The following is a 26,546-nucleotide window of genomic DNA, read 5'->3' as shown; positions in this document are numbered from 1 at the left end:
TTCAGTCTGAATTCCAGGTGCTTGTGATGACATTTAAAGCTCTAAATACATGAGGGAACACCTCTCCCCATATGTGCCTGTCCAAAGATTAAGATCTGCAGGAGGGGGGCTCCTTTGTGTCTCACCAGGGAGATCAATAGCAATAGCATTTTACATTTCTATACCATTTCATAGTGAACAAAGCGGTTTAAAATGTGTAAACCAATTGCCCTCAACATGTTGAATACTCATTTTGTCGACCTACGAAAGGATGGAAGGCTGTGTCAACCTGGAGCCCTTTGGGATCGAACTCACAACATTGTGGCTGCAGTACCAGTATTAAACCACTGTGCCACCAGGGGAGAAGGCTTTTCCTGTGTAGATGTCCCAGTTGTGAAATCTCCTCCCCCTGGGGAGATTCTTGTCATTTAAGTGTCAAGTTAAAACATCAAAGCCTTTCAGCCTCATTAAGATCAAATCTAAATAAGTTTTGATCAAGGTGAGTCCAGGAATTAATAACTGCAGAAGTGACCTGAGCAACTGCTGGTGGTGGCAGCAATGGCGATTCCAGAAATGCTAATTGGGGAAGGGAGGGGCAAAGATCTTTATTGGGGGAGCAATGTTTATGTTGAAACATTAAATACTGCAGTATCCAGTATTGATTACAATATACTACAGTAAGCCCTTGGTATCCGCTAGGATTTGGTTCAGGATCTCCCATGGATACCCAAATCTGTGGATGCTCAGGTCCCATTAATTGCCATGGCATATTAAAATGGTGTCTCTTATATAAAATGGCAAAATAGCAATAGCAAGTACATTTCTATACCGCTTATCAGTGCACTTAAGTACTCCCTAAGCAGTTCACAAAGTGTAAGCTAATCGCCCGCAACAATCTGGGTACTCATTTTAGCAACCTTGGAAGCATGCAAGCCTGAGTCAAGCTTGAACTCTTTCGCTGGTATTGAACTCGCAACCTTATGGTTTTGAGTGATTGGCTTCAGTACAGGAATGTAACCACTGGGCCACCAGGGCTCCTGAACAAGGTTTGCTTTTTGGAATTTATATATTTTTTAAATATTTTCAAATTATAAATGGTTGAATCAGTGCATAAAGAATCCATGGATATGGAGGCCCCACTGTATGCTTTCAGTCAAAAGCCAAACATTTGACTCCAATGTTTTTCTGTTGTCCCACTCCAACTCCTTCATAAATGGCAAATGTATATTAATTAGTAATACAGTCAACCTCCCATATTCATGGATTTTTTTAAATCTATGGATTCAACAATCCACAGATGAAAATAGTATATTATATATACAATGTGCCCTTGCCTTAGGCGCAGGATCCGTTCTGGACCCCTCCCCCTCCATAAGGCAAGTTCCACGTATGCTTGAGCCCCATTGAAAATAATGGGGCTTGTGCATGCAGCAGCGCAAGGCGCACACACCATTTCCTGTATGTTGCGCATAAGCATATGACGCAGGCGCACTGCATATAATAATAAGCAAACTTTGATTTTGCCATTTTATACAAGAGAAAAAATAAATAATATTGTATTATGCACATATATTGTGCTACAGTGATATTCCACAACGTAAGTTCTCAGACCTGGTGACCTACAACTTCACTGCTAAACTACAATCCCTAGAATTCTTATGTGGGGTGAAGAGGCACCAAAATAGTTAAAACAGGCACACAGCTTTTTTATTAATTTATATTTATTTTACATCTTCATTTTGGCAAGCATTTACCATACCATTTTAGATTTTGCTTCTGTCCAGTTTCACTGTGACATCTACCTCTTTTCCTGATTTACACTGATTGTTTCTTGGCATTGTATTTTATGATTATTGCTTCCAGCGTATGCTGTTAGTTGCTCTCAGTATGTCAGGAAGAGAGTGGGATAGAAACCAAGTAATAATGCTGTTGTGGTTGTTATGTATGATCTTTGCAGTCCATCAACTCCAAGACTGAGGTGAGCAATATTCCTAGAGATAAACAGAAAAAGATTCTCCTTGAGAACATTAGTTCCCTGTCATTTATTCCCACATTCCACTCAACAACAGTTTCCAGGAGCCAGCACTGTGTAATGTTTTAGTGTTGGACTACAACCTTGGGAACCAGGGTTCAAATCTCTGCTTGGCCTTGGCCAAGTCACACTCTCTCAGCCTCAGAGAAAGGCAAAGGTAAACCCCTCTCTGAACAAATCTTGCCAAGAAAACCTCATGATAAGTTTGCCTTAGAACTTGAAAACACACAACAACAGTAAACAGTTCTCCAAATTTTAGGATTGAGGAAGCACTCATGACACTTAAAACAGACAACAAAGTGCAAGGACAGTACTAGACACTGTTGAGAAAAATTTTCTGGTTAAGATGTGTTGAAATTACATGATAAAGTACATTACTCGTTGTGAACTTCAAAGTTTGGGTTACTTTTTGAAGTAACTGGTTACAGTTAATGTGAAACCCAAACAATTACTATTGTAGTTGTAATTTTTAAAAAATGTAACATTCTACTTTCTAATTTCTTAAAAGCAATTAAAATAACTACCATTACTTTTTTTTGAAGTGAATGTTACAAGCTGCTTGTCTGTGGTACAAAACAACCTTTGCTCTTGTCTTATTTAATCATCACTTTAACACCCACAACAAAGCACGAGGAAGCAGCACAAAGCACATCAGCCACAAGACACTGCTTGAACCATGTGATCTTCCTCCTCCACCATTCTAGTGAGGCTATGCTCCCAAACACTACAGAAATAACTAAACAGTTTAATAGTTCCACTTCAGAAGGCGAGAAGTTATTCTCCATTAATTTACATTCATAATGTAACTTCACTATAATTCCATTATTGGAAAAGACCTTAATTATGAGCAACAAGTTGTTTGTAGCTAGTTAGTTCCAAGTGGCTGGATGGCCATCTGTCCGGGATGCTTTGATTGAGATTTCCTGCATGGCAGGGGGTTGGACTGGATGGCCCTTGCGGTCTCTTCCAACTCTATGATTCTATGATTCTATGTTTGTAGTTAGTTACTTTTAATAATGAAGTTGGGTATGACGTATGGCAGGCCTATGAATAACAAATCACTAAGAAATTGTCTACACTGATGAAAAAAAATTCATCCTCACCTTGCTATTTCTGGGTCTGCAGTGGCCCTACAGTGAACAGCTACTCAAAATAAACCTGACTTAAATTGCACTGACTGCCACACATGTCCCATTCCCAAATTCAAATCAGTACAAAAAAGATCAATATAAAAAACTTTTTTTTTCTTCCCAGTGTGCCAAAACCTATCAACCAATAGCCTAATTTTTTACCTCCCAATCTGGCCACCTTGCATCCCAGTGAGTGATCATGAGTAAAGGAAGTAAAGGAGGAAAGGAGGGAACTCTAAATATTTATTTTTTCCCCTGATAATTTTTAAAAATATATGTTGTTGTTTTTAGTGGCTCCTGATACACACACACACATGGGATGGAAGCTGCCTATTTCCTTCACTGCAATTGCCAGCAATGGAGCACTTCACTGTGGTTGCTGCCAACCCAGGGCAACCATATGTCATAATCACAAAGGAGGACAAAGCACCACAAAATGTAGGGCATTAAAGGAAAATGTAGGACATTACAAAATAAAAGCTAAACAAACTAATATGAATGGAAATTCAGTGCTTATAGTTTATGTACATTTTTATTATATACACTGTATTTTATTATGTACAGTACTCAGTCATATTTTTCTGATGAATTTCATCACAATGCCTTGTTGGCTTGCAGTATACTGTATACTTATATAATTCTGTGCAAGATGAATGCTTAAAATTGTACTTTACTAGCTACCAAACCCTTGACTGAAACTACATGTAAATTATTCCTTTCATTTGTCCATAGTGCTGAAATTAAGGGGAACCCCCTTTCAATATTTCCATTGTGTCCTCAAGCAGCCCATTTCCTAACACCTTGGTAGCCTTATCCCCCATGGTATATCACAACAAATCTTCTCCCTGCCCCCACCTGAGTGAGCAAGCTAGTGAATGAGCGAGGGAACGGATATACAGCAAGGTGCCCCAAATCTTGTAAATACAGAGAGATGATGTTATTTTTAAATGTTTATAAAATGCTATAAAATAATTCAAGGGAAGTAATAGTGCCACTCTATTCTGCTTTGGTCAGGCTTCCCCTGGAATATTGTGTCCAGTTCTGGACACCATAATTAAAAAGGGATGTTGACAAGTTGGAGCATGTCCAAAGGAGGGCAACTAAAATGGTGAAGGGTCTGGAAACTATGGAGCCTGGAGAAGGTTAAGAGGTGATAGGATAGCCCTGTTTAAATATTTGAAGGGGTGTCATATTGAGGATGGAGTGAGCTTGTTTTCTGCTGCTCCAGAGACTAGGACCCGGAGCAATGGAATCAAACTACAGGAAAAGTGATTCTAGCTTAACATTAGGAAGAAATTCCTGACAGTAAGAGCCATTCAACCATGAGTGGTGGAGTCTCCTACTTTGGAGGTTTTTAAAGAGAGGCTAGATGGGAGTCCTTTGATTGTGAGTTCCTGAATGCCAGGGGGCCTTGAGGTCTCTTCCAACTCTATGATTCTGTGATTCTAGCCCCAGCTACTAAATATGCCTTCATTTCAGAAACCCAGCTAGCCTTTGGTTACTATAACCTGAACAACAACAAAAGGCAACACTAAGCTTGCCAGACTAGTCTCACCCTCCAGTTAGCCCACCCACCCTGATTCCACCCTAATCTACAAAGAAAAGCAGGGAGAAACTAACAATGTAATGACCAAATCACAACAATATCCTAAAGGAAATCAACCACAACTCTAACATATACACAATGATCATATATTATATATAATATCCACATTGCAGTCATACTGCAAAACACAGAATACACAATCCAAAGTGTTATAGCGAGCTAGGTATTTCCCAAACTATGTGCTTCCTCTGGTCCTTACAACTCTGTTCCAGTAAAATGATATCCACAAGCAGTAGATGGCAAAATGTTCCAGCAAAATGATTTCCACAAATGGTAAATAGGCAGCAAACGAAAGTGGAATGTGCTCTCTCAGATCTTCACAATGTATAAAAATTCCAGTTTTTCTTAAAACTATGGCATAAAAATGGCATTTTTAATATTCATATGAATGCCTAAAAGGCGCTCTTTCACTGTGAAACCAATTATAGAACACAGAACAGGAAACGAAGTATGATTCTTCCCCACCTGTATTGATGACCTCTAAGAGACCCTTTTCTTAACAGCCCTGCTCAGGTCTTGCAACTACGGGGTTGTGGCTTCCTTAAAAGAGTCCATGCATCTGTAAAACGGTCTTCTGTGTTTCCTGCTACCTTCAACTTAACAAGCATTATAATCTTTTCCTGTGTTTAATGTCATACTGTTTTGAAATACATCAGTCAACTGCTAGTAAATGCAGTGAATCTTATTCCTTTGAAAACATTACCAGGCTTTCATCAGCAATGGTGAAATCACTTGGCATGTGGAAACTCCCCTCATTTGTTATCTCTTCCACCATATACTCAGAGTTAGGCAGAGATGCCTGCAGATATTTACCAGGGCCTTTTTAAGTAGGCAGAAGTGGGGGCAAAGTGAGCAATTCACTCAGTTCATAAACAGAAGCAGCCACATCAATATTGGCACAGCTGCATTCCTGCCAACTTATTTCTTTCAGATTCTCACTAACCTGAGCTCCAAAAATCTAGTGGAGGGGAGCTCACAAAAGAAACTGTATCATGTCTTATTGTCATGAAATGTGAGCAAGGTGCCACAGGCAGTGCAAGTAGTAGCAACCTAGTCCTAACCATGACCTAGTGGTTTGAGAATTCTGCTTCTTTAAGGTTTTTCTCCCTCCTACTGTTGGGTTCTTGTACTCTTTGCCTAGTTCTCTTTATTACATTTGGGCTATTATCTCCAGCACTTGATGAACATCTGACCTCAAGAATACTCTCTCTCTGTCCCCCACACCACTCAGTTTAAAGCCCTTCTGAGCAGGTTTGTGAGATTCTTAGCAAAAATGATCCTGCCAATTGCTGTGAGATACAACCCCTCACTTTCCAGAAATCCATTTCCATAAAACCACAGACCATGGTCAAAGAAGCCAAATTGTTCCTGGCAGTGTAGAGCCAGTTGTTCACCTCCACTTTTCTTCTCTCCCTTCCTGGGCCATGTATTTCAACTGGGAGGAGAGACAAAATGACAACTTGTGTATCAAGGTCCTTCAGCTTCCTATGCAGAGCCATTATCCCTTGTAATATCCTGAAGGCTAATCCTTGCAGTGTCATTGGTTCCCAAATGGACCAAAAGGAATAGGTGACAATCAGTGAGCTTGATGAGTCTTGTCAGCCTTTGTTACATCATGGATTTTTGCCCCAGAAAGACAGCACACCTCTGAAGACATCCTGCCAGGCCCACAAAATAATGCTTCTGTTCCCCTCAGCAGGGAATTCTCTACAACCACCACATAACTCCTCTGAGGACTGGCATAACAGGGATCATTCCATGTGCTGAATCCTCCAAGGTCATCTGTACATTCTTTGAGGACTGACACTGTTGCTCTTGTGCTGCTTCCCATCATCACCAATAATGGAGAGAGCTTCAAATCAGTTCTGTAGCTCCAAATTCACAGAATAATCCCTGGTCCTTCTATGTGTTACATTCATCTAAATGTCTGCTTCCTGTGTTTGGGAACCCTCTGCCTCAGAGACCTCCCCTGTGTGTTCCTCATCCAGGACAGCCTGCTGTGCTCTGCCAAGAAAACCTCATGCTTCCTAATATACTAAAGAGCTTCAGGGTCATGGGCTTCAAGTTGCTGGACCTTTTCTTCCAACAGGCAGCCAACTTGCACTTGCTGCTGGTGTATCTACCAACATCCTCTGGCAAGAGCACATACCACAGCAGGTGACTGCAGCAGCTTCCTCACCATCCATCTTCAGTGGTCTTAAGAGAACTCCGAGCCTCCCCCTCAAAAACTTCCATACTAAATGTCTGTTGGCCATACCTGTTAGGTGAGCTTCAGTGGCTGGGGCTGCAGCTATATAAAGAACTAGGGGCTGCAAGCTCCTACTACTACTCTAAGCACCACACTGTATTGACCCAAGTGAAGGGACCTCAAATTAACATTCAACCCTGGGCCCTCTTCAGGTCTTAAAAAAGCCCTGATATACCTACATGTAAAGGTCTCAGTATAGGTATTATGGTGAGTTTCAGTTGAAAATATCCCCCTTTCCTTCCTTAATAATGTTGATTCTTCCTCCTGTGATTCACAACAAAATTGGCACACAAAGCCCTCATTCATCCAAACACCAGACTGCTTTCCTTCTTGCATAAGCATGGAAAGCATTGAGTACAATGCCACGTTGCAAAACAAAATTCCAACATGTTATGTTTCACACCAACAGATGTAGTTTTCAAACTTCCTACCCTTAGGGAAATATTTTCTAAGCCAGCTTGTCTGTTGAGGACACATAATATATCTGGATATAAAGGACTCTTATATAGAAATAGAAATAAACCTCACCCATGGCAAGGGCACACAGTAACTAGGTGACCTATGAGCTTTCTGTCTAAGTGCTGTACATGGGCAACTTCAAGACCTCCTTTCTAAGAGTTCTTTATCTTGGAGCTGGACGTCAGACTGAACAGCCCTGCAAAACAAAGGAATGTCTTCTATAAAGTAGAGCACAGGGCCAACCAGGCCTGGAGGAGAAAACAAAGGAAGCCCAGTAAGTGCAGAGGGCTCCGCAGCCAGCCCAGGATACTGGGTTGTGGTGTTGTCATGGTCCCTAGGTTATGGTACTGTCAAAAGGAGAGCAGCTAACATCTGTGTTTTGGGTCATGTGGTCAAGCTGCAGAATAGATTTGCCACTCTGGAGATCAGGTTATGATTCCCTGTTCGAGCACAAAAATTCACTGGGTGACCTTAGGCAAGTGTCACTCTCTCAGCCTCAGAGGATGGCAATGGCAATCCCCCTCTGAAGAAACATGCCAAGAAAAGTCTATGATAGGTTTGCCTTAGGGTTGCCATAAGTAAAAAATGGCTTGGAAGCACACAACAACAACAATTCATCTAAGTCCTCCAATACAGGTGCAGGAATCTTTTTAGACAGAATGAAAACTCCTACAGACAATTCTGGAGCCTCCAGTGGATTGTATGTTTGTGTGTGTCCATGTGCACAATCAGGGATTTTCACCAGGAGGAGGAGGAGAGGAGAAGATTGGTATTGTGGTCAGTCTATAAATAGATCAGAACAAAACCACACTGAATGAAGGAATTATGAAAAAGCTCTATTTGGTGTTGTTAATGCCAATAAATATATTTAAACAAGGAAGAACAGACCATGTGATGAAGCTATTTCGGGAAAGCTGGGTGTCACTGTTGCCACCCCACACTCCATGTCATAGACACAAAACTGTCAACATGGCCCTGAAGAAATATGAACTAAAAAGGAGAAAACAGCCCTCAACTCTTGTTTTGAACATTTCAGGCTGAAGCCCAGCCTCCCTGGAGTTTAGGAGCTAATGATAGACAATCCCACAATGCCAAAAGAATAGCCCTTTTCATTCTTTTTGCCTTTCTCTCCCATGCCTCTGTTAAGAGGCTGCACTAACACAAAACTACAATCCAATAGAAGCTGAAAGTTAATCACTTTTAACAGTGCAATTGATCCTATGCGTATTTCCTCAGAAGTAAAGCCAATTGAATTAGTGACAGCTAATTGTGTGTGGCAGGTGGAGATTGTCCTGCAACTGTCTTGGACTACAACTGCCACCATCTCCAAGCAAATGTTATAAGTTTCTTGCAACCTCAGTCCCATTGTGGACACGCTTCTCTCCAGAATGGATGGAATTTTAAAGTGCTTGATTTTGACCATTCTAAAAAGTAACTTTTCCAAGTTTTAATGCTGATCCTACCATCCACGGTGCTGTTAAGAAAAGCTTTTTCCGTGCCTCTCCCATGGGTGTGACTGCAACACAAGTGTTTTGTAAGGGAGGCTGGAATGTGCTTTGTATTACATACACTTACCAATTATTCAGAAGGAATGATAACAGCAAATGCAGCCTAGAGGGCAATGGAACTGGAAACTTGTGTTATCTCTGGGCAAAGAGCCATTCCAGTCTTTAATATGTAGGGGTCTTAAAACCATTAATGCAAGCTACTTTTGGAACAGGACAAATTACAAAGCATTCTCACTCACACCCAGAGCCATCATGTGTTGACCACAATCCTCACCATCCCCAGCCACCATGGATGGGTATTATGATTGCTGCACTCCCTACACATTTTAAGGGCTACAGTTTATGGTGTTGGGTATTTTCCTGTATTTTTTACCCAACGACTAAAAGTAAATCTTGGAAAAGTTACTATTTGGAATACAGCTCTCAGAATTCTCCCAATCAACATACCCAATGGGAGATGTACTGCTGATTGGTGCCTATTATGGTCCAACATTTGGAGGGCCATGCTTCCATTTTGTTTACAATTTCACTTACAGTAGGCCCTCTACATTTGCTGGGGTTAGGGGTTCAGGACCCCAATGAAAGTAGAAAAACTGCAACTAGAAACTCACTTATTAAAACCTGAGAGCACACCTCTCTAGGAATCTCTAGGTCTTCCAGTGCAATTCTATGGTCAACATCACCCAGAAGCTGACCACAGAATTTTGCTAGGGGACCTACAAATGCTTAGAGGACTGTTCTCTCTAGGAATCTCTAGGTCCTCCAGTGTGTCCTCTGTCGGATGTAGTCACATTGGAGGACCTGGAGATTCCTAGAGAGAACATATTAATCAAATCTGTGAATAATCAGATCCACAAAAGCCAAAGCCACAAATGTGGAGGGACAGCTGTATTCTTTACCTCTTGCCTTTCCCACATGTTAATCAAGGAAATATGCAAAATTCTTCTCCCTCGCCCTCTTAGCTTCCCAGAAATTCTGTAAAGTACCCCAGGTTAGCCTAGCAAGCTCCCTAAAAGAGTGTTTATAATGAAAGCAGATATGCTGAACCAAGTCTGGGCAATGGTCAGAGATAAGGGCACTTGGGGACCAGCTCCTTCTACATCTTCCCATCCACCCCAAAGTAAAATTCCTCTTCCCATGTTTTGCAAAATATCCAAAATGACCCCAAAGCAGATTTATTTATTTATTTATTACTCTCAAATGCCCCCAATACCACAGGTGAGCATTTCCAATAGGAAATACCCAGCTCAGCCAGGAAACTCACTGGGTGACCTTGAGCAAGTCACATGCTCTAAGCCTCAGAGGAAAGCAATATTAAACCCCCTTTGGCCAAGAAAACCCCATAATAGGGTTGCTTTAAGGTCACCATAAGTTGGAAATGACTTGAAGGCACACAACAACAACAAAAGTGACCACAATGTCATTTTCTGAGTCACTTCCTGTTACAAGAAAGACCTCTCTTGTGTGCCTAAAATGGTGTAAGGGGGCTTTATCGTACAGGAAAATTGTCCCATGTCTCCAGTGCCACTGTAGTGGGGCAGTGACGTTACTAGAGGGGTGCGCCAGCAGTGCAGACCACACCAGGTGACACCCTAAAGGGGTGTGTGACCACTGCTTCTCAAACATCTGTATTTTGGCAGAAACAGTTGGTGAGATTTGCCTGTATGACTTTAAAATGCTGAAGTGAGTGGGTGAGGGTCAGTGGGAGGAGAAAAGAGAGGACCTAGGGTTTGTTTGTTTTTAATTATTTTTGAAAAAAATTAAAAAATAAATTTTAAATTTCTTTTAAAAATCTTTAAAAACATCACATTTTACCACATTTTCACTTTAATCACATGAAACTATGCATACATAAACACACTTTTTCTGTGCATATGATACTGTAATTTAAAGATCATTTTAACTTTGCCAGTTGTTTATGTCACAACTACTGTACTGTATTTCCATTAGATCCAGTGTTGTATGGGAATTACAATGTATGAGTAAATTGGTACAAATTTTTTTACTAAAGATTGCGTATGGGTGTTGTATGGGAGGAGGTCAACGGTGGAGGGGGGGTTGACACCATACGTTACTGCCGGGTGACCCCAACCCTAGTGATGCCACTGCTTTGGGGTGCGTTATTGGTCAAAGATTCCGCCCTCAAAACGTGGAGGAGGTTACTGGAAGTGTCTGAGAGCCACAAAAATGGCCTTGGGGACCAAATGCAACCTGCACCCCTCACATTCCCCAAATCCTGGGGTAAAATGGAGAGGGAGTCTGCCAGCCTTGCCTCCTGCTTACATGCTTCTGTTATTCTCCTTATGTAGATATTAGCTTTCTGAAAAGGAGAGCCTCTGTAGATAAAGGGGGCTCTTCTCATCAGAAAGACATTCTCCATGTGTAAAGAATAACCACAATGTACAAGAAAGAGGTATAACTGACATGCTCCACTCCCACACTTGTCTTTGGCCTATCTATGTTCATAGCAAGTGAACAGGGCAATCATGTCTGGTCCAGTTTCATTCTGAGCGTGGGTCTGAACTGGGAATTCCTCCATTCCTAGTCTGATATTTGATAACCGCTAAACCACACTGTCTCTCTTCTACTCTGTTCAGGAGACAGATAGTAAATTCCTTGGAATCAGTTACCCAAACATTATGCTGGCAGGTTTTGGAGGCCTCAGATAAAGATAATGTGAAAATAGTAATGAAAAGTGGCATTAGATTTTTCAGGGAGGCTCCATAATGCCCCAAAATATTCTAAAAAGAGTATTTCTCGCCTTCTTGCCCCACTCCCTTGACCTCATAGAGAGCTAACAGTTATGTGCTAAGCAACAGATGCTTCAAATTTTTTTGATTCCATTAATAATGAGAAGACAAGAGTGGTGGCAATATGGAATGTGGGATCCTATCCTTTGCCCTTTGGAGGGCTATGTGACAGAGGCCAGCTTCAATATTGTTCCTGGTAGGGGCAATTTGGCAATTTGGTGGTGGGGGGAGTTACAACTGAAACACAGAAAAACACTGAGCACTTCCTGCTCTTCTCTGCTGTTAATCTGCTTTCTCCAAGCCTACTATCAGCATCTTTCATCTGAGAAAGTAAACCTAGTCTATGAAAGTTTATGCTACAACTTCTTTCACAGTTAGTCTCAAAGGTGCTGCAAGATGCTGGAAGCATGGTCTCAAGAATAAAAGAGAATTATAATTGCTTGTAATAAAGATTTTGATTGCCTAAAGATTTCGGATGTAGTTTTGTCCTTATGGATCAACACCATTCAGATATTTCTATACACAGTTCAACAGGAACTTTAATACCATGTGTAAGGAGAAATTATAATGTAGCTCGGTACCATGTGTACCCTTATTTCGGAGAAAATCTAAAATAACTTAGTGAGTAAACACTTCAGATTAAACATGCATCAGATTAGATTGCCAGAAGCCTATTATTTTATTAAACTGTCATTTCTGGTAGAACATTATGGATCCACAATGTATGTTTCAGCTCTGCAATTGACTTTCTATATTGTTCTTATGTATACTGGGAAAAATAATCTTGATATTCCTGGAAAAAATCAGAAAGCTCTGATTAAGTAACCATTTGTTATTCTCTGTTTTTCCAAAACCAGTCAATTATTTTCAGTTTTAATGGATCATCACATGACTGTATGATTAACAAGGCAGTTGTGAAGACTGTTTTCTGCTGTATATGTTTTGAAGCATGAGCCTAAGTGTATGTGTGCATGCGCATACACACACACAGTGTACACCTGGGAAAACCCCACCATGTGACTTGGTGTTGAATTACAGGGCACTCATGTTACTAACCAGCCCTTTCATGACAGGCAAAAGTATTTCACAATGTTACATCTGTCCAGCACGTTTCGCACATATTGCACCATTTGGAAAGCAGTGCAGGGAAGCCAGCCAGTCATCCTTGGTGTTTCAGAATTTACATCATCATAGTCGGTGCAACTCTTAAATGTTTTGCTCATTCCTGTCACATTAATGTTTAAACAGGGTTAATGGAAGTCCTAACCTCTTCATACTCACTGAAGAACCCAGTTTCATGAACAATAAAGAGGTTGCAATCATGGGCAATATCCTCTCCCCGCCCCAGTTTTTTTGCTAACAAACTGCAGGGAAATTTGTGATGAAATTTTTAGGCAAGAGAACAAACACTGTGATGAGATCTGTTTTGATTTTTCTTCATGCAGATTGCTTGCTGTGCTGTTCTCAGAAAATAAGAAATGCAAGCCAATTTTAAACAATAGGAAACTGGCCCTACTGTCTGGGGATTACTGGGATATATTGCCCAGAAAGTAACTTTTTCAGGCTTTGGGTCAGATTGACCAAAAGCCTGACCTGTTGTTCCTAAGGCTGAAGTGAACTTGGAAGAGGAGACTTCATGGTTCGTGGCTCAGCCTTTTACATCTTATGGCAACCTCTCCCAACCTAGCACCCTTTGAGATGAGTTGGGCTACAACCTGCATCTGCCTCAGTCATCCTGAGATTATCAGGTGGGGAAAATTGAGGAAGAAAAAAGCATACTCGGGATTATTGAGCAATCACGCTGAATATTTTCAGACAACATTGCGCTTATCCAGGAAGAACCAGGAATGCTCCAGCAACAAACCATTTCTGGGACTTCCCCGTGAATGGTTTTTTTTTTTTTTTTTTTGCTGGAGCATTCTTGAATATTCACAGGAGAAGGCCTGGATGAGCATGATGTATCTGAAAATCTTCAGCGCAATTGCACAACTTTGCCAAGAGTATGTCTTTTACTCCCAGTTTTGTTTCCAGGTCTGAAAATCTGCTTTGTTGGAAATGATAGGATGGGTAGTCCAATAGTTAGAACATGGTTAACCAAACTGTGAAAAGAGCCATCACTCAGTGATAAGAATACATGCAAAAGGGGTTCACCTCCTGACATATCTAAGTAGGAGTGGAAAAGATCACCAGGTGAGCTTCCAATTATCCTTGTAGTTGGAAGCAAGCAACCTGTTGTTCTTTGGACCTTAGGGACTGAAACGTATATCAGTCCCTGTCAAAGGCCATGTAAAACAAAACGGTCTTCACTTGCCTGTGAAAAGAGAGCAAGGAGGGTGCCAGCCTAGGAGTTCCAGAGTTTAGGAGAAGCTACTGAGAAGGTCCTCTCCCACGTTAGGACAGAGAGAAAGTCCTTTTCAGAAAATCTCAAGACACAGGTCACATAAATTACATAAAAATATATCTATTATTATTATTATTATTATTATTATTAAAGCAAATGCAAAAGTATTTAGCACAGTAAAGAACATAGATGAAATCAAATTTGATTTAAAAATTGGCATTTAAATATGATGTGGGTACATCCTTAAATATAAGGAACATCTTATGATGTTTGTATTGCAGCATCGTACCGATATAAGTTTTAAGTTCCTTGTCCTTTGCTCTAGTCTATCCTATCTCTTTTGGCTGACACAAAAGCTCCAGAACCTCCTATTCTGTATCACGTTCCAAGACAAGGCAAGCTGATATGATTCAGCAGAATGTGATGGATCACTTGACTCTTGGTGGAACAGCATTCAGTAATTTAGGAATATTTTATTTCCTCTTTTTCCTTTTTATCTACAGACACTTTTGCATAACTGCTGCGTGAAAGGGGTCCAAGAGAATCTGAACTAATTAGGGAGACAGGGTGGTGTAGTGGTTTGAGCATTGGACTAAGACTCTGGTGACTAGGGTTCAAATCTTGGTTCGACTATGAAACCCACCTGGTTTCATGGGCAAGTCACACTCTCAGCCTCAGAGGATGGTAATGGCAAACCTCCTCTGAAGAAACTTGCCACAAAAACCCCATGATAGGTTTGCCTTAGGGTTGCCATAAGTCAGGAGTGACTTAAAGGCACATAACAACAAAACAGTAAACACTATACAGTTACAGCCATGGCAACATCCTATGGAAGTCTGAGATTTGGGGAGGTGGCATTTAGAACTCTCAGCCAGAGAGTTCAAGCGCCTCCCCAAACTACAAATCCCAGGATTCCATAAGATGCAGCCATGGCAGTTAAAGTCATGTAAAAGGACCCTTTAGAAACAGGAGTGCCATATCCTTCAATTGTCCTGACTTGGCAGTGACACTTCCAATTAATCTTCTGTCTTTCCACTTTCTCAGCTGCTTTTAAAATACTCTTCCAACTACTATGTCTCTCCTGGGTCTTGAAATCTCACCTAGTTATGTGTTCTGTTATTGTTGTCCTTCTTGTTGTGTGTCTTCAAGTTATTTCCAACTCACGGCGATCCTAGGACAAATCTATCATGAGGTTTGTCACTGCCGTCCTTTGAGCCTGAGAGAGTTTGATTTGTCCATGGTCGCCCTGTGGGTTTAGCTGGCCAAGTCAGGTTTCGAACCCTGGTCCAATACTCAAACCATTACTCCACTCTGGCTTTTTAGACCCCACTAAAATATGTCTATTTTGTTCCTTTTGAGGCTGTGGACACTCCAGGCAAATATCATCTTAAAAGTCTGGGTTTACACATCTTACACTTTTTATAAGACACCAACTACAATTGTTTTTGTGACTTTGTCCACTCCTATGTTTTTGCCAACAGTTAACAAATGTTCTGAATTGCACTGCCCTCTCGTGTCATAAAGGTGCATGCACATCGCTTCCAGCAAAAATAAGCAAAATATTTCAAATGCCTTCCTCCTTTTGCCTCCTAAAACAGCACATTTCACCTTCTTCACTGATGTCAATGCTAGCTATGCTCCACTCTTATACATTTGCAGCAACATAGGCCCAGTACAGACCGCGTAAAAGGGGCGGTCCGCAGTGGGGTGGATTGGGGCCAGGGCAGCCTCACCAGCAGCCCAGAGGCCCCAATCTGGCACTTTTCCAGGCCACGGAGAAGTTGCAAAATGTCGCTTCTCCATGGCCTGGAAAGAGGTGTCCATGGGGCTTCATGCCCCTGGACACCCAGACAAGGGCAGCGAAGAGGAGAAAGGGGCTGCCTGGCCCCTTTCGCCTTTTCATCACTGGTGTGGCCATGTAGAAGCTGCGCCAGCGATGCGCGCACACAAAAGGAGCTCTGTTTCGGAGCTCCTTCCTGTGACACTGAAAGGATGCCCCAAGCGCCCTGCAGTGTCGCAGTGATGTCACACACATGCCGGTCCATGTGGAGGTGGCACATGCGTGATGCCACCTTCCCACACTTTGTATGGACAGCACGCTTCCAAAATGGCGCCGTCCATACGAACTAGGGCTGGGGAGCATGCAGTTGTTGCGCACTCACCAGCCCTAGTTTTGGCCCAAGAACGGCGCTTCCGCACCGTCTGTTATCAGGCCATAGTTTCTTGTAATGTTGATGTAATGTCATAGGTCTTTGTGACATGGTCCTGGTGCCTATTTGCCATTGCCTATTGCCTCTATCATATCTCTCTAATAGTAAAAACACTAATATAAATGTAAATTCATGTTTCTTACTGATGCTCAAAATGGAGGACACTTTGAAATTCCTCTTGGGCAGAAGGCTGAAACATAGGACATGCCCTGGAAAAGGAGCCTCTTGCATTCCTTTTTTTTTTTTCCAGACTGCAAATAGATGGAGAGATATTCAGACACAATCATTTGATGCTGGACTTTTCAAAGGTGACATTTTGTCAGCATGCCTGTGCTATTTTCACAGCCAGGTGATGTGTTTAAAAATGAGATTAAGTGGTCTGGACATTTAGTTCTATGTACTTTCTCTGGCTTCTGTAAACTTCAGAGGTTTTTAATGGAGAGGTTTGAGTTCAGATTAATTTTTACAGGATACAGAAGTTTGTGTTGAACAGATTATTTGAGATAGGAAGAGAATTCCTTCTTCCGACAGGTACCTTCTAGTCTAACACATCACTCTGATACATACTACACCAGTGTTTCTTATGCTATTTGATGCAAATACTAGTTTTTCCCTCAGCAAGGTGTCAGGGACAAGCACTGTATTTATGACCATTGACTACTTCCTGTGCACTTGCTGCAGACTAATGGTCAATATATCACAGACTGGCACTGGTCCACAGTTCACCACTTTGAGTAGCACTTGCAGCATACCATATACAAATTACTTTCTCCCCCTTTACAGCGTGTATGTCTTCAAGTCACCTGTTGACTTATAGCTACCCCATGAATTTCATAGGGTTTTCTTAGGCCAGGAATGAGGTGCCTATCAATTCTTTACTCTGAAATATAGCCTACAGCACCTGGTATTAACTGGCAGCCTCCCATCCAACTACTAACCAGGGCTGATCCTGCTTAGCTTCCAAGGTCAGATGGGATCAGGCAGGGGCATCACTGGGAAGTGCAGGGAGTGTGAATTGCACCAGGTGATGGCCATGGGGGTGGCACCACTGCTCCTAAAACATTGGTCTTTTGGCAGAAATAGGCTGTTTCTGCATCCGTTTAAAATGCTGAAGAAATGGTGTGAGTGAGGCAAGGCTCAGTGAGAAGAGAAAGGCCCCATGTTTTAAAAATAATATTTTTAAAAAATTAAACATCATATCTTAACAAAGTTTCACTTTAACCACATGAAACTATGTACATTAAATACATTTAGGCTGTACCTATATTGCAACTTAAAGCTATATTTTTAATTTTGCTAGCTGTTTATGTCACAACTATTACTATTACACTGAGTGATATGCAGGAATTACAATTTATGAGTAACATTAGTACAAATTTTTTTACTAAGGATTCTATATGATGTGGTATGATAGGAAGACTAGGGGGTGTAGAAGTTGGAAACTCAGAGGACGAAGCAGAGGAACCCAGCCTTGAGCCTGGCCCCAGTTCCTAAGTGCCTGTGCCCACAGAGTCTGCTACCAATGAAGACAGGCAGGAACCTGGCACCAGTGCAGCAGAGTTTCCTGCTAGTTTGGGTACTGAGGAGAATGAGGAGGCAGACTTACCTGTGCCTTTATTCAGCCAGCAGAGGTAAGAAAGAGACTTCCCAAAGAATTTATGCAAAACACCGCACAATCCACCAGTGAGAATTGGAGATAAAAGCCTGGGAAGAATGCCAGGACTTTGTCAGAGGTTAACTGATGTTTCTGGCGAAAGCACCCTTACCTTGAACTCTCATGTTGCCTGACTCCCTGGACCAGATCTTTGACTGACAATTCTGCTAGCTTCAACCCTGAACTCTTGGACTGCATCACGACCCTGCTACTCCGAACCCTTGGTATGCTCTCAAAGACCCTGTAGCTCCATTGTTATCGGTTGCTGGCAGCTTTCCAAGATAGGGGGCATGGCACCATGAGTTATTGCACCAGGTGATACCAACACTAGTGATGCCACGGGGAACTGGTGCTTTTAGGGTTTTTAGGTCATATACAACACTCCTGCTTTTAGGGTATTTAGGTCATATACAACACTCCTGTAGGCCCATCTAGAACTGCACTCGATGACAGTCACATTGATCAGACAACATGTAGGGGAAAGCAGTGCTTCTCAAAGTGGGATCCTCTAGACATTTGGGACTTCAAACTGCAAAAAGCCCCAGCCATCATAACCAATGGCTAGGAATTCTGAGAGTTGGTCCCACATACCTGGAGCACCAGAATTTGGGAAGCAATAGAAGAAGTAACACATGGTCCACCAGATGATGGAATGCCACTTCCATCAGTACTAGCCAGCAGAGCTAGTGGTGCAGAGAGATAGAAACTTCAGCATTTGGAGGTTTACCGATTCTTCATCCCTGTATTAGAAACTATTCAACCATCCTTTGCAACAATCAAATTATCATTATATGTCTTACAGAAAGGGATACAAGATTTGGCACATATTCATGCTGTCTCTGGGGGGAAAATGTTATGACTGCATATTGGTAAGATGGACTCCATTCCAAGACTGTCTAGCAGTGGATTCCACACCAGTGGGTCTAAGGAGTTAAACAGACTGGCACTAAATGCTGGCATAGGGCTGGAGGGGGGGCGTGGTGACCATACGCCAGCCATGTCGACTCTTCCCCTAACCACACGGCAGGTAGTGTGATGCTGTTTCTTTGGCACAGCATTTAGAAGTGCTGCACCAAAGAATCTGTGAAAAACCACTGTTGTGGCAACAAGGGCAGCTTTTTACCACCCTAAAAAGGAGCGGCAAACTGCCAGATCGGGGCTGCGGTGTGTGGTTGCTGTTGCCCCAATCAGGCACTGAAAGGGGCACTGGAACACCACTCTACTGTGGTGGTCTGTTTTGCCCCTCAAACCCAAGTGGGATCCAGTGCCCCACTGTAGCCATTGCTTCTGCCTAGATTATGCTTCAATTGATTTTGAATTGATTCTGAACTCTGTTATAGTACATAACAGGTCCTCTGCAACTGCTCTTGTTCATTCAACTCACAGACAGGCATCCACATTCCATTAATCTGCGTGAGAATAGAAATAGGTGAAGGAAATGAGTGAGTCTGTGTTATCTGGAAGCCAGACATGGGTTACAAAGACATCTTACATCATTGAGGATCAACAAGGCAGCACTCAAGACCTCATACTTTACATGAACAGCTGGAAATGTTAGATTAAGTTGCTGTGAAGGAAAGGATACACAACATTTTGGTAAACTGTCTGATTACAGGAAGTAGACAGATAAGCTTTGAAATAACCCATTCTGAAATGCTTTTGAAACCAGCAAACAGAATAGCAGCACATTTCTTAATTAGGAAAATAGAATAGAATTTAAGAAGGAAGCTTGACATCCTGTAAGAGTGGGAATCATGTGGCTTTCCAGATGTGGTTGGACTATACATCCCAGAAACCAGTCAGCAAAAACAATGGTGAGTAATGCTGGAAGTTGTAGTCCAACATCAGAATTTCTGCCAGAGATTGCAGAGATGTCCCCTTGAAGGAAAATGTCTAATACATTATCAATATTTGGTATATTAATAGTGATATGAAAAAGTCACCTACCCTCCAACAGGTTTGGCAGGGACTATCCAGTCCAAGAACACAAACAAATGGGTCGTAGAACAGATCAAACCCAAAATCTCCCTGGAAGCCAGGATGACTAAATTGAGGCTGTTATACTTTGTTCGCATCATGAGAAGGCATGAATCATTGGAAAAGACAATAATGCTAGGAAAGGTAGAAGGCAGCAGAAAGAGAGGATGATCCCATCCCAGACGGTTGGGCTCTATCAGTGAGGCCATGGGCCTGCAGGACCTGAGCAAAGCAGTGGAGGACAGAGGGTCTTGGAGATGTCATATCCACAGGGTCACTATGAGTCCAAGTCAAGGGCAGGTAACAATAACAACATTTTGATTAATCCTTTATTGTTCCACTTTTTCAGTTGCTTTTAAAATGTTCTGTTCTCTCTCTCCTCCTCCCACTTTTCCCCTTGCAGAAATAATATAGTTTGACACTTTAACTGCCCTGGCTCAGTGCTAGGGAAGCCTGGAATTTGTAGTTTGTGGTGGCACCAGAGCTCTTTGAGAGAGGTGGCTAAATGTCTCACAACTACAGTTCCCAGAATTCCCAATCATTGAGCCAGGACATTTAAAGTGGTGTAAAACTGGATTATTTCTGCAGTGTGATTTGGCCCTGAACTATAACTCTGAGAATCCTCCAGCCATTAAGGCCACTGGCTCTGCTAGCTGGAGAGTCTGGGATCTGTTCTTCAAAAAGTAATGTACTTCCAAGTACTAGGTTAGATGGATCAACAGCCCAACCTGCTATATAGCAGTTTCTTAGGAGTTTATCACATGGGAGGAATTTCTCTTAATTTCGAATGAAAAGGAAGTGGGGCCAGAACGCATTCATGTGGATTCGCTAGTTCAGCGAATTTACGTGAATTCGAATTGTGTTCGAACTGACTTCCCATTGCCCGAAAATAGCTTGCCACTGCCCGAAATTGTGTGTGGTAGTCTATCACGCAATAACGTTAAACCCCATGATTGCATTTGGATTGCCACTGGATTATACTTCCAATTTCCCTTGTCTGATAAACTCCATAAAGAGCTAAGGCAGTGGTTCCCAACCTGTGGGTCGGGACCCCTTTGGGGGTCAAATGACCCTTTCACAGGGGTCGCCTAAGTCCATTGGAAAACACATATTTGCATGTACCAATGAAAATAATTGTATGGTTGGGGGTCGCCACAGCATGAGGAACTGTATTAAAGGGTCGCGGCATTAGAAAGGCTGGTAACCACTGAGCTATGGCAATATCAAAAGAACTTCCTGGCTCATTTTTTAGCCCCTGGAGCAGCCTTCTCCAACTTAATAATCATAGAATTGTAGAGTTGGAAGAGACCACAAAGGACATCCAGTTCAATCCCTTGCCATGCAATCTTGAGATGTGCTGAACTACAACACTTGCCATCATACTCATCTTTCCTGGCTGGGGAGGATAACTGTAGTCTAACTTGCCTGGAGTGTTGAGGAAGGCTGCCTTATGGTAGGCGCTCTCTCGTTTTCATTTATATGCAGATCCTAAACTGAGAAGAGATTTGGACTTCATGGCCCATGAGACCCCTTCTGACTGTATGATTCTATGGTTGAATTAATGACCATTGACAATACGCTTGTTTGTTTGTAATGTATATGCACAAAACCTCAAAGAGAGGATGACGAGTAAACATTTACTCTTTGAAAGAAAGCAGAGGGGAGGTTAGGTTAGGTTAGGATTTTATCTTTGGAGAATTGGGAGCTGCTGTTCAACACCATGTGGCTAATTCAGCCTGTCAGGTAAATCAACATAATAAGACACAAGCTCCTCAGGCTACCACAAGTCTGTGCTGAGCATCCATTTGTCTAGCATAAGCATTAATGTTATTCAGCACTCCTGCAAATTAAGGCCCGAGAGATTTACTAATAGGCATCTGACAGACGGATGAGTGTTCCTCTTTTCTTGGTAAGCACTGGAGATAATGGAAATTAGGTAAATATCAAGAGGAAAATACACAAGAGCACACTCAACCTTTTCTCTCGGGACCCGAAATAAAATATGTCCAAGCCACAGAGACACAGTAATCAAGACAGAAAACCTGATACAGTATATTTAAACTCTTATTGAATCTCAATATAAAAGTAGATGGAAATAACTAGAGTAACAACCAAGTTATCTTAATGTACTAAAAGTACAGGAACCTGGAAGCAATCGGGGAGTCCAGGTCCACATCCACATAGATATTTTATGTATTCAGTGATGAATCAGCCTCCACAAGCCACATGCGCTGACTCTCAAGCCCTAAAACTGGACCTCTCACATATTTGCATTGCATGTACATGAGGGATTAGAGTTGGCCTATTGCAAGCTATGAAATCAGGACAGTCCAGGTAAGGTGTTCCCACAGCAATTGATACCTCATCTCTGTAAAATCCAGCCAGAATTGCCTTGCCAGATCTAATTTGGGGTCTGGCATCTAAAATGGGGCAAAGGGTGAGATTCCCCCATCTCTCCAGGCTCATTGACACTGGGCAGCAGCATGCATCATGTTGTTGTCAGATTCCTGGCTTAAGTCCCAGGCAAAGCTCTTTAGCTGGGCATCAGGCTTCTCTCCTCCACCCCTTCATCAGACAGTATTAGTCCACATACTCTCAGCCCACTGTGAAAGGGGGAAATAACACCTCTCCCCAATAAGGACTGGACAGCATCCAAGCAGAATGGAATGGAGAAACCTTGAAAAGGACTTGGCTGGTACAGCCTTAAGTGGAAGCACTCTGCCCTAGAACATTTTTGTTACAGGTCCCTCTCCTTAGGACTAATACCGGCCCATTTCCCCAGTGTGTATACAGTACTACATACATTTGTAGAATATACATGTGTGTATAAGTCATGTTCTGCATAGGGGAGTAGCCCCATGCTGGGATGAAAGGGGGAAAGAATGGAACTGATAATACCATTGCAAACCACTGAATACTGATATTCCTTTAAGGGCTTGCACTTAATTAGCAAATCCAAAGTCAGGTAGGAAGGCACTGGCATGGAACATTGTAATAAAGACTGGATAAAGTCCATATATTATAACTTTACAGGGTCATCCACTGGAAAAACAAGGCCTCGGAAATGTTATTCCTGGACTATAACTCTCAAAAACCCCAGTCAGCAGCATTCTAGGAGTTGTACTCCAAAAAATAACATTTCCGAGCTATCTTATAATTTGGCCAATTTTTGGTCTGTTTTTTTAATCATAATGTGAGGTGGATATACATGGATTCAATGGTCTGTGATCAAAATTCATCCTTAATGGTGAAATGTGGCTGATCTTCAGGTTTGAAGTTTGGATTGGGGCTGCCATCCTCATTGAGAATCCTTCGGGCAGTGTAGCCAACAATAGGATACTTGGCTTTGTAGACATTGTTGAAGGTCTCGTCCAGGGATTTCAGCTCCTCTTCTGTAAGCCCCACCTCAATGAAGATGATTGTGCAAAGAAATATGGATGAAGTGAGGGGGGGGGGAGCAAAGAAAAGGAGAGAAAGAAAGAAAAGTGGCAATTTTCTGTGTTACATGACTGATTCTCAGAGTCTAGAAGTTACTAACTTAGTTCACAATTGCTAGAAACCCATAGTGAGTTTAATTCAGAAATCTAATTTTTTGAGGTTCTACTGATTATAACAGACAGTGGTGGACAATTGTACAGGGAGAGGGCACATTTTTCACACACCCTGTTTTTATGATATGTATAGGGGGACTCGGGGGATTATTTGGGGGGGGGGTTGGAGCAGTTTTATGCCATTCTGGATGTCTGGGAGGCGACTGCCCCCAAGGAACCAGGAGCTCTGGGGGGGGGGGGAATTTCAGGGTCACAGGGCCCCAGAGACTGCTCCTCAGCCCAGTAAGAGAGCTACATTGGTGGGATGACAGGCAGGGCCAGGACAGGACAAATTTGCTGCCCACTGAAAATAATAAAATGGTGCTCATTTCCATTCCACCTACAGAAGCTGACCAGATGGGTTGCTCAGTTTTTTTCCAACACTGGAAATGAGACAGCATCTTTCAGTATATTAGAGCAACAGGCATGGCTAAGGGTTTGTAGTACAGGCTGCATGGTACACAACTCTCTCCTCCAATATCTTGCTGCTGCCTCTGAGCATCACAACTATGACAATTGCTTCACTACATAATAGCAGAGCTGGCTGTGATGACTGCAATTACTATTGTACAGGTATTGAACATTCCCCAGTCTTTTGGTAGCTGTCCTCCAAGAGTTTCTTCCCTGCCTGCCATCCATCTTTCATCCTGCAAACATTTGGTCTACATACAGATGCCACTCAGATTGGAAAGAGCTACATGCCCTAAAGCGATTTCCAAGATCATGGCCTCAACTTGCATCACACAGAACAGATTTCTCATTTTCTTACTGTATCATGAGTGAGATCTTCAGGATCAAGAGACATCTTTGCAATTCCTCGTGTTGAATCCTTGCCAACTAGCGCATTGTACGGTGCTCCTTTCCCATAAAACTCTGTCCAAGAAAACAACATATCAATGAAGTCTACATTCACGATGCCTACATTCATGATGTCTTTAGAAACTTTCATGTCACTCATTTTCAAGTCATTTCACTGATATTTCAGAGGCCAACTTATTTCATTTGTAACTTACTGAGGGGTAAAAAAAAAAAACCCATAAAAGAGGCTTGATCACTTCCAAGCATCTTGCTCAGGGGTTCCCAACCTGGAAAGGTAGAAGTTCAGGGGTGCAACAAAGAGTGGGTTATGCCCTTAGGAAATTACTCACAAGACATCATTAATTATTTTCTGAATAAATTAGAATCTAATTGCTCAGTTTAGATTTATCTTTTATGCACTGAGTTAAAAGCTATTTTTTAAAGTTCAATTTGTTCACTGCAGCATTGTATGTGGTTCAATTTCTGGAACAAAAATAAGAAATTAGACCAGAGATGTCTGGTGCCACAACAAACTACAATTCCCAGGATTGCCTAGCACTGAGTCAGGGCAGTTAAGGCGGTCTCAAACTGGATTATTTCTGCCGTGTGTTTTGGACCTTCTGTCCTTGAAGCTGGGTCCAATGAAAAGCTGAAGGCTGTAGCAGAGGAAAGCCTTATGTTGCAAGGAGAACTCACCTTTTCCAGAAGTGACATCGAACACCACACCTTTCACAGCTATGTAAATAGGCTGGTCCTCCTAAAATAAAAGACGTGTGCTTTTAAAAAAGATAATACTAATATTTGCAAAATTATATAAATTAATTATGTGTAAGACATGCAATACAGCCAATCCTGGCCATGATTAGTCAGGGTAGCTGGGCGGCTTATATAAATCTATAGGCTGTATGTGCACAGCAGCATTACAGCACACCCACCTCATACACGGGCGTGCTTTATGCGGACTTGAGCTTATGCGCTCAAGCCGCGGGGCGCGTGCAGGGCAGAAGGGGCGGCGTGTCCCATTCAACTGAATGGACGCGCGCACCTGTTGCGCCCTGCGCGCCACTGCACACGAGCCCCATTGTTTCCAATGGGGCTTGAGCATAGGCAGAATTTGCCTTACGCGGAGGGGTCCGGAACGGATCCCCCACGTAAGGAGAGGGCGGACTGTAATGCAGTTTGACACCACTTTAATTGCCATGGCTCAATGCCATGGAATCACGGGGTTTGTGGTTTTTGTGAGGTATTCAGCCTTCTCTGTCAGAGCACTCTGGTGCCACAGCAAACTACAAATCCCAGAATCCCAAAGCACTGGGCCTTGGCAGTTAAAGTGGTGCCAAACTGGGATCTTTCTGCAGTGCGGATGCGGCTTCATCCAGGCACTGGGGAAAAGCACCAAGAAAGCGAGGCAAAGCAGGGGAGGCAAATTAAGCTGCACTGCAGAATTAAATGCAGTGTGGCCCTGCTTTAACTGTGGGCCCCACAACAAACTCCAGCTCCCAGAAGTCCATAGCCTCGAGCCAGAAAAGAGTTAAAGCGGGGCCAAGCCGGGTTCTTTCTCCAGTGTGGATGCGCAGCCTGAGAAGCCAGCCTTCCCTTTCCAGGCGCAGGGCCAGGCCTGGACGCCAGGGGGCAGCCTCCTCCTCCTCCTCGCCCTCGTCGTCGCCCCTGAGGCCCAGCAGCGCACCTGGCCCCCGCCGTATCTGCCCAGCTCTGCCTCAGTGAAGAGGCGCACAGGCCTCTGCCGGGGCTCTGGCCCCTTCTCTGGCCCCTGGGAGCCCACCAGCAGCGGCAGCAGGGCCGGGAGGAGCAGCGCCAGCGCCCCCCAGGAGCCCTCAGCCGCCATGGGGCCCTCTTTCAAGGCGGGACGACGGCCCTCAGGAAGCGCCTCCCTGATTCCCGCCTCAAAATGGCTCCCTCCTCCTCCTCCTTCCTTATTGTAGTCCACATTTGCCTCAGTTACACTCTCATATAGCGCTGCTATCCCACTTTTAACCGCTCTGGCTGCCTCCTGTGGCACTCTGGGAAAAGGGGTTTATAAATGTCAGCCAGGAAGTGCTCTTAGCCCCCCCTCAACGAACTATCAATCCCAGAATTCCACAGGAGGCAGTTAAACTGGAAGGACACTGCTCTGGCTGCCTCCTGTGACATTCTGGGATTTGCAGTTTAGGGAAAATGCATTTAGAATATTCAGCCAGAGGAAGTTCTTAGGCTCCCCTCGCTGAACTACAAATCCCAGGATTCCACAGGAGGGGCAGACAACA

At 42.8% G+C, this 26,546-nt stretch overlaps 1 protein-coding gene across 2 annotated transcripts; it reads right to left on the bottom strand.

Moving 5' to 3' along the window:
- Nucleotides 1-1,713: 1,713 nt before the first annotated feature.
- On the bottom strand, nucleotides 1,714-26,199 carry NENF (neudesin neurotrophic factor). Of its 2 annotated transcripts, none has more exons than XM_089529268.1 (4): nucleotides 25,970-26,199; nucleotides 24,979-25,039; nucleotides 24,254-24,357; nucleotides 1,714-1,970 (listed from the first exon to the last, which is right to left on the bottom strand). In XM_089529268.1, exons 1-4 carry the CDS (start codon nucleotides 26,126-26,128, stop codon nucleotides 1,941-1,943), a joined length of 354 nt encoding a protein of 117 aa, XP_089385394.1. In that variant the 5' UTR covers nucleotides 26,129-26,199; the 3' UTR covers nucleotides 1,714-1,940. The 2 variants fall into 2 exon arrangements, with proteins under 2 accessions (XP_089385394.1, XP_089385393.1); XM_089529267.1 differs by lacking the exon at nucleotides 1,714-1,970 and adding an exon at nucleotides 19,625-23,299 and having other exon boundaries at nucleotides 25,970-26,191.
- Nucleotides 26,200-26,546: the final 347 nt, after the last annotated feature.

This window comes from Sceloporus occidentalis, unplaced genomic scaffold (assembly GCF_023333645.1).
Source record: "Sceloporus occidentalis isolate IW3139 unplaced genomic scaffold, rSceOcc1.0.p SCAF_6, whole genome shotgun sequence".
NCBI classification, from domain to species: domain Eukaryota; kingdom Metazoa; phylum Chordata; class Lepidosauria; order Squamata; family Phrynosomatidae; genus Sceloporus; species Sceloporus occidentalis.
This window is presented reverse-complemented; position numbering and strand designations above follow the sequence as displayed.

What these genes read in the sequence shown, in the direction of transcription:
- NENF (XM_089529267.1), bottom strand. Translation starts at nt 26,128, where the DNA reads ATGGCGGCTGAGGGCTCCTGGGGGGCGCTGGCGCTGCTCCTCCCGGCC. An exon ending in GCAGATACGGCGGGGGCCAG is followed by an intron (nt 25,040 to 25,969) that starts GTGCGCTGCTGG and finishes CTTTTATTTTAG; the next exon opens with GAGGACCAGCCTATTTACAT. An exon ending in AAGATCTCACTCATGATACA is followed by an intron (nt 23,300 to 24,253) that starts GTAAGAAAATGA and finishes ATCTTCATTGAG; the next exon opens with GTGGGGCTTACAGAAGAGGA.